The following is a 12,513-nucleotide window of genomic DNA, read 5'->3' as shown; positions in this document are numbered from 1 at the left end:
TTGACTTGTTCTTAATGGGACTCTTAGGAGTTATTTATATGTTTTGTATATTAGCTCTGTCAGTTATATGTATTACATAGTATATTAGTCTATTCTCACACTGTATTACATAGTATATTAGTCTATTCTCACACTGCTATAAAGAACTGCCTGAGACAGGGTAATTTATAAAGAGGTTTAATTGATTCACAGTTCAGCATAGCTGGGGAAGCCTCAGGAAACTTACAGTCAGGGCAGAAGGTGAAGAAGAAACAAGGCACCTTCTTCACAAGGCGGCAGAAAGGAGAAGGGCTGAGCAAAGTGGGGAAGAGCCCCTTATAAAACCACCAGATCTTGTGAGAACTCACTCACTATCATGAGAACAGCGTGGGGGAAAACATCCCTATGATTCAATTACTTCCACCTGGTGTGAAAAGTGGGCATGATGGAGATAATGAGGGTTACAATTAAAGATGAGATCTGGGTGGGGACAGAAAGCCTAATCATGTCAAATAGTGAATATTCCAATACATGAAAATGATATACTTCTCCATTTATTTAGGTCTGCTTCAATTTCTCTCAATAATGTTTCATAGTTTTCTATGTAGAGGACTTCAGAGAATTTCATAGACTTATTTCTATGTACTTATTTCTAGGTACTTTTGATGCTTTCATAAATGATACTTTTGAAATAAATTCATTTTTTAAAAACTGCTGGTATAGAGAAATGTAATTGATTTTTATATACTGACTCTATATTTAACAATCTTGCTAAGCTATTTTATCAGTCGAAGAGTTTAGCTGCTGATTTTTAAATTTTATGTACTCAATCGTACGACAGCTTTCCAAGTGTCATAACTTTTTTCTTTTTCGTTCCCTATTGCACTGGCTAAAACCTTCAGGACAATAGGAGTGACATCAATGGCATTCTTGTCTCGTTTCCAATTTCAAAGGAACTCTTAGAACATTTTACTGTTAAAGATGATACTTAATGTAGATTTTTTGGTAACTCTCCTTCATCAGACTGAGAAAATTCCTTTCTCTTTTTAAAAAAATCATAAAAAGGTACTGATTTTAACAAATGCCTTTTCTGCAATTCCTGAGGTAATTGAAGAATTTTTCTCTTGTAGTCTGTTGATGTGGAAATCTATATTGATTCTATGTTTTATAGTTTGCCAGTTTTATGCAGTCACTCTCAATCTTAATGTTTAAAAATCTCTTTGCACATAGTAAACTTACATATTTTAAAGTCTATCTTATTTCAGCATCCAAAGACCCCTATGGATCTCTTTATGTTCTTTATTTTCCTGCTGGTTATTGTTTATGCCTTATTTTCTGATGTGCCTGCTTATTTTTGCTTATGAACTATGTATTTATAATATTTTAAACAGAAAAAATTAGAGACCAAGGATGATGTTATCTTCCTCCAGAGAGGATTTATGTTTATTTCTGCCAGATGCCTGGTGGCATTAACACCCAAGGTTGCTTGAGGGCACTATCACTCCAGAGAGCTTTAATCTGAGTTCAGTGACTGACATTATTTAAGCTGCAAACCCTGCAAGGGTTTATCTATTCTGGTCCACCTTCATTTCTAACGTGCAGTCTTTGGGATGGACAATGTACAAAGTACGAAGCTCCACTAAGTGAGCACTTGGACCTTAATCCTGTCCCACAGCCCGCAGAAGTCATCAAAAGCATCTCTCTGCCTCTCAATTCCCCTCCTGAGTTGGCAAATGCTCTTAGGAGAAGTAGATCCAAATACTGGGCCATCTCCTTGGGACTCTGCTGCCCCTAGACCCCCAATGCTGGCCTGATTTGTTAACTTGAATGCTTTCAAAAGTAAGTTTTTCTTATGGCACATTGGCTCACGCCTGTAATCCTAGCACTTTGGGAGGCTAAGGCGGGTGGATCACTTGAGGCCAGAAGTTCAAGACCAGACTGGCCAACATGGTGAAACTCCATCTCTACTAAAAATACAAGAATTAGCTGGGTGCAGTGGCACGCACCTGTAATCCCAGCTACTTGGGAGGCTGAGGCACGAGAATCACTTGAGCCTGGGAGGTGGAGGCTGCAGTGAGCGGTGATCATGCCACTACACTCCAGCCTCGGTGACAGAGCGAGACTTTGTATTAAAAAAGAAAAAAAAGTAAGTTTTTCTATTTTTGTTCAATTTTTAAAATTTCAATAGAAATGTTAGTGTGAATTACTTAGCTTGCTATTACTGGAACTCCTTTATTGATTTTCTAGTGTTAAAATCAATTTCGCTTTCCTGTAGTGAACCTGATTTGGACATGATTTATTATCTTTTTAAATGTTTTGCTGGATGTGATAAATCCCTAAAGTGTGCTTTCCAGGACCATGTGAAGAAAAATTAAGGCAGAAAGCTAGGAACCAAGAAGAGCCCTTGGCTAAGCATGTATTTCCCTTATGTTGCCTTGAATTTGTCGCCTAACTGGCTACACTGCCTGAAATCGCACCAGAGAAGAGGAATCCAAAGAGAAGTCTCTGTGTCACCAGACCCCTTGTTATTTTTAAAAACTTATTTATTTACAGATAGGGTCTCATTCTGTTGCCCAGGTTAGAAGAGTGCAGTGGCATGCTCACAGCTTACTGAAGCCTGGACCTCTGGGGCTCAAGCAATCCTCCCACCTCAGTCTCCTGAGTAGCTGGGACTACAGGCACATGCCATCACGCCCAGCTACTTTTTGTATTTTCTGAAGAGACAGGGTTTTGCCAATTGTTGAGGCTGGTCTTGAACTCCCAGAGTGTTGGGATTAGAGATGTGAGCCACTGCACCCAGCCCAGACCCCTCTGCTAAAGCAGAACACCCCACGGCAGTGTTAGGGGGCCAAGCCTCTAGTTTAATGAGACTATTTTCCTTCTAAATAGGACTCGTTAGGACTCAGCCCCATTCAAAACATAAAATTGTTCATGGAAGGAGGAGAAAAACCAATAATTTTAGAATTTCTCCCAAACCCAGGTTGAGAAGGTCCATGAAAGAGGCGATCCGGTGAGCCAGGCAGTGGGGCAGGTTGAAGGCAGCACTCAGACCAAGCAGGGCAGGGCCTTCGGTCTCTGTTCAAATTTGAGGTGTGAGTTTCCCTGAATGTGGCTTTGAGGGCTCCTGAATAGACAGACTGTTTTCCTCCAACAGCTGGGGGCACCTGAGACCTTGACCTGCACTCCTTGGGGGCAATACCTCCAGAACACTGATGCCTCCCTTAGAGTTTTTTTTTTTTTTAAATCAAATTTCACTTTAAAAGGGCACTGGAGCTCTGAAAAGCAAGCCAGGTCCTGAGAACAGACAGACGCAGTAACTGACACCAAGCAAGCTGACATATTTTATCTGGAAAATGCCTGAGCCAAAACTAGCTCCTGGTCAAACACTGCATATTATTTGAAAACCAGGCCACTAGAACATGAATCCAAAGAGGGCCATGGCTATGTTGTTTCTTTCCTGCGGCTCTTGGGACTGCTGTATCCAGCAGGTCAGCTGGCACTTTAGAGAAAGTGGGTACAGGAGAGACAGGGAGAGTACAGCACATGTTCCACAGGAGGCCATGCTGCCCTGGAATTTAAAGTGCCACTCTGGGCCATTTGAATACCTTAGACTAAGGAAGGACCCCCAGGCTCGGGGAATGAATGGTGTTGGGAGCCCCTAGCAGGGCGTGGGATCTAGGTACTAGGAGAGAGTTCTCGCCAGACTGCCCACAGACCCTCCCTCGGGTTGCACGTCCCTCAGGGAAGAAACAGAGGCTAACTGGTAAACCCTGAGGAGGGGCCTCCTCCCACAGAGGCCATCCCTTTTATGGCACCCTCAAAGCACTTCTGGAGCCTGGAATAAAAAGAGAATGCCGGCTGGGTGTGGTGGCTCATGCCTGTAATCCCAGCACTTTGGGAAGCCGAGGTCAGGATCACCTGAAGTCAGGAGTTTAAGACCAGCCTGGCCAACCTGGTGAAACTCCAGTTTCTACTAAAGATACAAAAATTTGGCCAGGTGTGGTGGTAGGTGCCTATAATCCCAGCTACTCAGGTGGCTGAGGCAGGAGAATTGCTTGAATCCAGGAGGCAGAGGTTGCAGTGAGCGGAGATCGTGCCACCGCACTGCAGCCTGGGCAACAGAGTGAGACTCTGTCTAAAAAAAAAAAAAAAAAAAAGAGAGAGTGAGAGAGAGAATACAAATGACTATCAGAGCAAAGATTTCTCATGGGTCCTGATCTTAGCTATCATCTGAGGAACAGAGAAAAATAGTTATCTAAGAGGGAAAAATAAAAACTAAAGCATTGTACTTATTTTCTTTCACATTAAATAACACAGAAAATAGTCACCTAACCTCAACAGCAATGAATAAAATACTTCCATTCTATCAGCTCAGCCAAAAAAAGAAATCTTTAATGGTGGGGTTTCAAGTGTTTGCAAGCCTACGGGGAGCCATGGGGGAGTCAGCAAGGCTATCCCCTGCCCTGGACTACTTCCCAAAGGACCTCTACCCTGCATTTGGGCTGGAGCTGAGGACTGGGGTTTCTAGTTCCTATGCATGCCATGTGAGAATCTCTGATCTTCCTTCCCTATCCATGGCCAAAGTCTCAGGCCCTTCCAGTTCTGCTCATTCCTCGGGACTCAGACTCACCATGTCCCCTAAGGTCCTCCCCGCTCAGACCACAGTCGATCAGAACATCCTGGTCCTATGCTCCCTGGTCAGGGCTCAGAAGACCCAGGTGCAGCTAGGCTGGCCTCAGGACAATGCCCTTTCCCCCGAGACCCAGCCTGGCTGCACCTGACTTTGAGTGTAATGGCATAAACCAGACAGATGGTTGGTTTTTCCCTAAGTTTAAAAAATGTATTAACATCTAAAAAACATTTTACTAAAGCACAACATACATGCAGAAAAGTGCACTCATTATAAGTGTACTGCTCACTAAATTCTCCTAAAGTGAACTTATCTGTGTAAACATCACCCAGCTCAAGGAAAAGGATAGGACCCCACAGACAAACTAGGTTTTAGAAGTGTTGCTGTAGGCCAGATGAAGTTCAGTGCTTGTTTCTGTGCTGGGTTTTCTCATACTTCTAATCTGACATGGCCTGACAAGGTTTCATTGTCCTTTGCTGTGATGTGACATTGTACAGAAAAGACCTTGTCTCACACTGGGTTGAAGGCCTCTATAGGGCTGGACCCCAGCTGTATGTTAGGGTCTTTGTAGACAGAGCCTGAATGATCAAATGAATCCTGACCAGGGCATGCAGGTGCCCAGCCCAGAGTTGGAGGATCTTAGGCCTCATTCTCTTTTTCAGACATCACAGGAGGCCAAATGACCAGAGTCTCCAGTCAGGCACTAGAGCAACATTATTACCTCTACCCTATAGAGACAGCTCTGGGATGTAGAAAGTAATGATCAGCTCATCGATTCATCCAATAAGCATGGATTACACATCCACCTAGCCCAGGGACGGCACGTAAGGCAAGCACAGTCCCTGACCTCTTGGAGAGAGCTCGGGCACCCAACAGGTCAGGAACTAGCAAGAAACCCTTATAGAATTCTAAACCTCTGCCCTACCCTGCTCCAGTTCTGGCTCCCCAGGGGGAAGCTAAATGGGGCTGTCCCCAGCCCAGAGGTAGAGAGGAAGCTGCCTTAACCAGCTGTCTCTGCTCTTCTGCAGGCCCTGCCATCCCGGTGGGCGTGGACGTGCAGGTGGAGAGCCTGGACAGCATCTCCGAAGTGGACATGGTATGCAGCGCCCTTGGCTGGGTGGCCTCCAGTGAAAGAGCATGAGAGCTGTGGTGTGGTGGGACTTGGTGGGGCTCAGTGGGGCAGTGCCCGTGTGGGCGGAGCGGGAGCTGGAGGTGATAAAATGGGCACTTGGAAGTCGGTCTGGGAGTAGTAATATCTAGAGGGTCATTCTCATGCTGCATGGGCAAAAATAACCTATGGAGTTGGCTAAATGTAGGTTCGTGGGCCCCATTTCACACTTTCTGATTCAGAATCTCTCATTTTCAAGACACATCACAAATAATGCGAGTGGTCACATGAACCACACCTGGAGGGTACTGGAGTGGGCAGTTTCAGGCGGATACTGTGCAGCTCTCTGATGGTCCATTCCTGCTGCAAGCGCAGTTCCCTACTCACTCTGTGGCAGTGCCCCCCATTCCATGTCTACCCCAATTCTACCACCACAGGCCTGGGTGTCCTGCAGGGCTCACAGTGGAGTGGAGGGCACCCCCGACCCCAAGGCCCAGCCTCCTCTCTTCCTTCTTCTGTGTGCCTCTTTCAGTTTGCAAACTTCCTCTTTCTTCTGCCTCAAGGACCTTGAACATGCTCTGGTTTTGGCCTTCCCCACAGCTGTCTCCCTCTTATCCTCAGCCCCCCCCCAAAATGAGGCTTCATCGAAGATGCTTCCCTGACCTCCTGATCTAAAGAATTTCTGCTTTTTCTTCATAGCCTACATCATCATTTATAATTGTGCTATATGTTTATTTGGGGGGCTTTCTTGTGTATTGGTTGTCTTCCATGCTTGACTATAAGCTCCACGAATGCAGTGACTCGTGTTTTTCTTTACCCCAATATCTCCAAGTCTAGTCCAGTATGGCTCCCCCAGGAGCCCTCAAAACATGTGGAATAAAAGTTGGGGCGAGGTTCCACCTTCCAGCACTGCATCCCTCTGCAATGCTGTCATGTGCCCTTGAAGCATGGGAGCTCCCCTGGCTCCTAATCAACCCAGCACAGCAGAGCTGATATGATTGATGCGGAGGCTGTGCACCCCCCATAGCTCCAGCACTCAGTAAAATATGGGGCCTAGGTGTGAAAGGTGCAAGTATGACAGTTTCCAAGATGCTAGATTGTACATTGCCAGACCCTTTGGCTATCAGCCCCTGATATCCAAAAGCTGAGCCCAGTTTCAGAACCTGCTGTGTCTAGAACAGCCTGGCTGCCCTAAACTGAGTCAACCCAGATGTCTGTGCTGTGTGTGAAGACTTTTGTCCCGTGTGGCTCAGGATCCTAGGGAGAGGTATCACAACCTGCCTCTCACAGAGCAACCACCAGCTCGTGGGAAGACAGGTGGACACCAGCAGTAGGTACGTAACATCCAAGGTAGCCATGCACCACTGGTGTTTGTGAATCTGCACTTCCCCTGGGCAATGGCCCTCAGCTCTGTGACCTAGAAGGGAAATAGCCAGAAAGGGCATTTGGCTGGTTTCTTCCTACTCACGTATTGGCTGCTCTCCTTGCATGTGGAAGGGGAGTTCCCGGCAGCTGCTGAGGCTCTGGGGGCCAGGATCAGTCTAGGGACAGATTCTCATTCATGCACTATCGCAGTGCTCCCTCATTCTTTCCTCTCTTCCTGGGGCTCCCTCTGGGTTCGCCACAACCATGCACTCTCTCCACCCTTGCTCCACCCAGAAGAGGACCTTTTGGGCAGTTATTTTTCTATTTGCACCTGTGTGAGCTCTGGCTATGAAGGACCAAACTCTTAATTTAAGGCATCAACCATGCAGGCAAAGAGACACTTTTAAACAAGGTCAGATTTCAGGCAGAAATTACAGTAGGTATGCAACTGCTCATCCCCTCATCCATTTATCTCCCCAATCTTTCAACCAGCAAATATTTACTGAGCATCTACTATGTCCTTTGCCAGGTATTAAATTCTGTGGTGAATGGGGATTCAATGGTGGGCAAGACACAATTTTCCTTCAAGGATCTTACAAGCCTAATGGCAAGAATCATCCTAAGAGGGATGTTCGACTATCCGGGTTTCTGGAAGTGACAACTAAGCTGAAATGGAATGGTTACCAGTGGGTACCAGTGGGTAAGGAGCCATGTGTGCAGAGGTCTAAGTGAGGGAGAGTGGAGCTTTGGAGAAATCCTTCCCCACTGGCATCGGGCCAGGCTGCCAGTGTCACAGTCACAGTTTTCATTTGCAAAGCCTGAGGGGCCGGTTGCTCAGTCTCCTGGGCTCCAGCTGCATGATACATAAAAGTAAGCCATTCTCTTTCCAACTGCATGGTGTCATAATGCCACAGGGCTGCAGAACTGTCACCTCTGAATCTGGAGGCTGAGCCTGAGATGTCCATCACAGTAGTGGATGATGGGTCGACTGTAAGGAAGGAAGCTTTCTAAGCCATTTCTGTCTGGTCTCACCCCGGCTCCCACAGGACTTCACTATGACTCTGTACCTGCGGCATTACTGGAAGGATGAGAGGCTCGCTTTCTCCAGCGCCAGCAACAAGAGCATGACCTTTGATGGCCGGCTGGTGAAGAAGATCTGGGTCCCCGACGTCTTTTTTGTTCACTCCAAAAGGTCATTCACACATGACACCACCACTGACAACATCATGCTGAGGGTGTTCCCCGATGGACACGTGCTGTACAGCATGAGGTAGCTGTCCAGGGCCACGGTTCCTTTGTCCAGTGTTGTTCCAGTATGTGCGGTCAGGCCCTTTGGCCCTGAAGACTGTCACTACGGTTGGGTCTGTGGGTTCCTGGATGGGATGAGCCTTCTGATGCCAGTCAGAGCTGTCTAAAGATGACGTGGCTACCCCAGCAGGGGGGTGACTTCCCCATCATTGGGGGTCTTAAGCTTGGGTGAGACTACTTTGGCCTGAATGAGTCGATGGAGACAATGGGCTTCCATATACTGTGCCTTCCGTTCCCTGAAAGCATGTGATTCTAGTTGATTGGGAATAAAGATTTTTAAAAAACACTCCAAAAAGAAAAAGCCAGGCACGGTGGTTCACGCCTGTAATCCCAGCACTTTGGGAGGCCAATGCGGGCAGATCACCTGAGATGGGGAGTTGGAGGCCAGCCTGAGCAACATGGAGAAACCCTGTCTCTACTAAAAATACAAAATTAGCTGGGTGTGGTGGTGCATGCCTGTAATCCCAGCTACTCACTAGGGAGGCTGAGGTAGGAGAATCGCTTGAACCCGGGAGACAGAGGTTGCAGTGAGCTGAGATTGCACCATTGCACTCCAGCCTGGGCAACAAGAGTGAAACTCCATCTCAAAAAAAAAAAAAAAAAAAAAAAAAAGCTACTGTGTATTGAGTGCTATTGCAGAGTGGCTTCTGGAGCATGGGGAGTTATGTAAACAGACATATTTCACATTTTTAAAAACGAATTTTTTTTCTTACTTGTCACTAAGGAAGCTCATTGTCCCACATCCCTCAGTCTGCTCGTACAGTCCACCAGAATGCAGTGGTGATATTCGACACTTCTGGCCTTGGGCGGGAGTTGGGAGGGGGCCTCCCAGGCACCTCTGGAGGAGTTGGCTCTGCTGGCTGAGGGCACAGGCCAGAAAGAGGCACAGGAGAGAGCCATTAGCAGCCAGTACCCCCCAGTGGCTGGGGGAGGGGCACACCAGCCCAGTAACGGGGATCTGGCAGAGCACTAACATTAACACTCCACTACAGAAGACAAAACTCTGGAAGTTAAGGTTCTGTAACTCAGATAACTGTGTTTCCAAACGTCTGCAGCAGATGTGAGGAGGCAGCTTCTCTCAGTTGTGTGCCTTGCCTTCTTGCTCTGGGCAGACATAGGAGCCAATAACTCTCTGCACAAGCCAATATGTGACTCTGGGTTGTCTAGGATTACGGTCACTGCCATGTGCAACATGGACTTCAGCCACTTTCCCCTGGACTCCCAGACCTGTTCTTTGGAGCTGGAGAGCTGTAAGTATCAGCATTCCCAATTCCCTCGCCTTCTTTCCTCTCTGATCTTTGTGCCATTTTAGTAATCATGAGACTGAGCACTGCCTGCCAGCGTTAAGACCTATTTACTTCTGGACTGGCACAGGATTTCCCTGTTGCTTCACCCTGCATAAGAAGCAAAGGAGTCAAATTAACTTGTTTTCCCCTTCCCAAAGATGCGTATACAGATGAAGATCTGATGCTGTACTGGAAGAATGGGGATGAATCCCTAAAAACAGATGAGAAGATCTCCTTGTCTCAGTTTCTGATTCAGAAATTTCATACAACTTCCAGACTGGCCTTCTACAGCAGCACTGGTAGCTATCTTTTGCCACAATCGGATTCAAATGCACAAGAAAGCACATTTGAGTTCTTCAGCCTTAACCCCAAGGAAAATAATGTTTTGTGTGTGTTTTGTTTTGAGACAAGGTCTCGCTCTGTCTCCCAAGCTGGAGTGTAGTGGTGAGATCATGGCTCACTGCAGCCTCAACCTCCCAGGTTCAAGTGATCCTCCCACCTCAGCCTCCTGAGTAGCTGGGACTACCGCCATACGCCACCATGCCCAGCTAACTTTTTAACTTTTTTGTAGAGATGAGGTCTTATTATGTTGCCCAAGCTGGTCTCAAATTCCTGGACTTAAGCAATTCTCCTCCCTTGGCCTCCCAAAGTGCTGGACTGCAGAAGTAAGCCATCATGCTCAGCCTAAATTTTGATTATTAAAATAATGTAGCCTGGGTGCCATGGCTCATGCCTATAATCCCAACAATTTGGGAGGCTGAGGTGAGGATTTCTTGAGCCCAGGAGTTAGAGGTTGCAGTGAGCTATTATTGTGCCACTGTACTCTGGCCTGGGTGACAGAGCAAAACCCTGTGTCTACAAAAAATAGACTTTTGAGTTGTCTACTTTTAGGCTGTATAATTTTGGGTTATTAATTAAAAGTGATGGCAAAAACTGCAGTTACTTTTGCATCAACCTAATGATAAAATAAAATAATGCAGTCTCACAAAATATAAATAGCACTTAAAAGCAGAATGCAAAGAGGAAAGAAGTTGTTATCCTCTGAAATACCATCACCAGAGGTAATCACTCCTAACAATTTAGAAAACACTTGGCAAGAAATCTTGCTTTAATTGTGTAATTTTGCAACAGAGTTAGATTTTATGTGCTATTCTGTAACTTGATTTGTTCTGTTTAACATATGGATGGATAGCTTTCTGAGGAAATGTATTTATTTATTGCCTATATTGAGATATGTAGTGTAACCTTGTCTCGGACCCTGGGCCCTGTCTGAAGTTTTAAGAGGAATGATTTGCCAGCCTTTCTCTAATCTTACTATTAACTCTTGTGTAAGCTTCCGAGGGCTACAGTAACAAAGTACCATATACTGGGTGCTTCGCACAACAGAAATGTATTCTCTCATAGCTCTGGAGGCCTGAAGTCCAAGAGCCATGCTCCTCACGAGGGCTCTAGGGAAGAGGAAGAGCTCTAGGGCTCTAAGGATCCTTCCTGCTTCTTCCTAGCTTCTGGTGGTTGCCAGTAGTTTTTTCCAAACTACAGCTGCCTCACTCCATCCACAATCACGTGGCCTCCCTGTGTCTCTGTGTTCTTCGCATGGTATTCTTTTTTTTTTGAGATGGAGTCTCGCCCAGGCTGGAGGGCAGTTGCAGGATCTCCGCTCACTGCAACCTTCGCCTCCCAGGTTCAAGCAATTCTCCCACCTCAGCCTCCTGAGTAGCTGGGATTACAGGTGTGCACCACCACGCCTGGCTAATTTTTTGTTGTTGTATTTTTAGTAGAAACAGGGTTTTACCATGTTGGCCAGGCTGGTTTTGAACTCCTGACCTCAGGTGATCCACCCACCTTGGCCTCCCAAAGTGCTGTGATTACAGTCGTGAGACACCGTGCCCTTTACATGATATTCTCCTCTCTGTGTGCCTAGGTCCGCATTTCTCTCTTCTACCAGGATACTGATCATTGGATCAGGGCCCACCTGAATCCGGCGTGAATTCTTTTACTTTGATTACAACTGCAAAGACCGTATTTCCAAATAAGGTCACATTCACAGGTGCTGGGAGTTAGGACTTCTCACACAATGTCCCTTTAATTCAGCAGGTAATCACGGAGGATCTCCTTGAGTGAGGGCTGTGCTAGGGCCTGAGGGGAACAGAGAGAAGCCCAGATCTTGGTTCTTGGCCTCAAAGACTTTCAAGGCATTGAGTGGAAGCCCCACAGAGAGGAAATGTCAAGATATGCAGGAGTGTAGATCTAAGTGCTAAAATGTTTGTGTAAACAGTGAACGATTTAGGTTTTGGAAACAGAGAGACCTGGATCACGAATGGCTAGAAAGACTAAGAAAGGCCCTGTGGAAGGACTGAGTGTGAACTGGACTGCTGGGTGGGGGAAAAGAGGCACGGGGATGGGAGTGAGCAGGTGGGCTGAGGCCCAGGACTCAGCCGAGCTGTACAAGTGGAGCCTTGGGAGCCTTACGGAAGTTAATGAGTCAGTTAGGCTGGGCTGGGGACCTAGGCATGGGCACATTTTAAAAGTTCCCCAGGAGCATAGCAGCATTATTCAAAAAAGCCAAAAGGTGGAAACAACCCAAGTGTCCATCAACAGATGAATGGATACATGAAATGTGGCATAGACATGAAGGGATGAAATTATGATTCAGGCCAGGTGTGGTGACCCACATCTGTAATCCCAGAACTTTGGGAGGCCGAGGCAGATCACTTGAAGTGAGGAGGTCAAGAACAGCCTGGCTAACAGGGTGAAACCACATCTCTACTAAAAATACAAAAAATATTAGCCGAGGATGGTGGTGCATATCTGTAATCCCAGCTACTCAGGAGACTGAC

General features: G+C 46.5%; 1 protein-coding gene across 4 annotated transcripts in view; it reads left to right on the top strand.

The window, feature by feature from the left end:
• GABRR2 (gamma-aminobutyric acid type A receptor subunit rho2) overlaps positions 1–12,513 on the top strand; it is a 63,534-nt gene that overhangs the window by 37,626 nt on the left and 13,395 nt on the right. For 2 of the 4 annotated variants that reach the window (XM_002746816.6, XM_035296330.3), the window contains exons 3-6: positions 5,638–5,705; positions 8,129–8,352; positions 9,558–9,640; positions 9,835–9,975. In XM_002746816.6, coding sequence (XP_002746862.3) covers positions 5,638–5,705; positions 8,129–8,352; positions 9,558–9,640; positions 9,835–9,975 — 516 coding nt within the window. The remainder of the gene's footprint in view (positions 1–5,637; positions 5,706–8,128; positions 8,353–9,557; positions 9,641–9,834; positions 9,976–12,513) is intronic. The other 2 variants (XM_035296332.3, XM_035296331.3) reach the window with 1 other exon arrangement.

The sequence above is a fragment of the Callithrix jacchus genome, chromosome 4 (assembly GCF_049354715.1).
Source record: "Callithrix jacchus isolate 240 chromosome 4, calJac240_pri, whole genome shotgun sequence".
Lineage (NCBI taxonomy): Eukaryota > Metazoa > Chordata > Mammalia > Primates > Cebidae > Callithrix > Callithrix jacchus.
The sequence above is the reverse complement of the archived record's forward strand: the minus strand, read 5'-3'. Positions and strand labels throughout refer to the sequence as shown.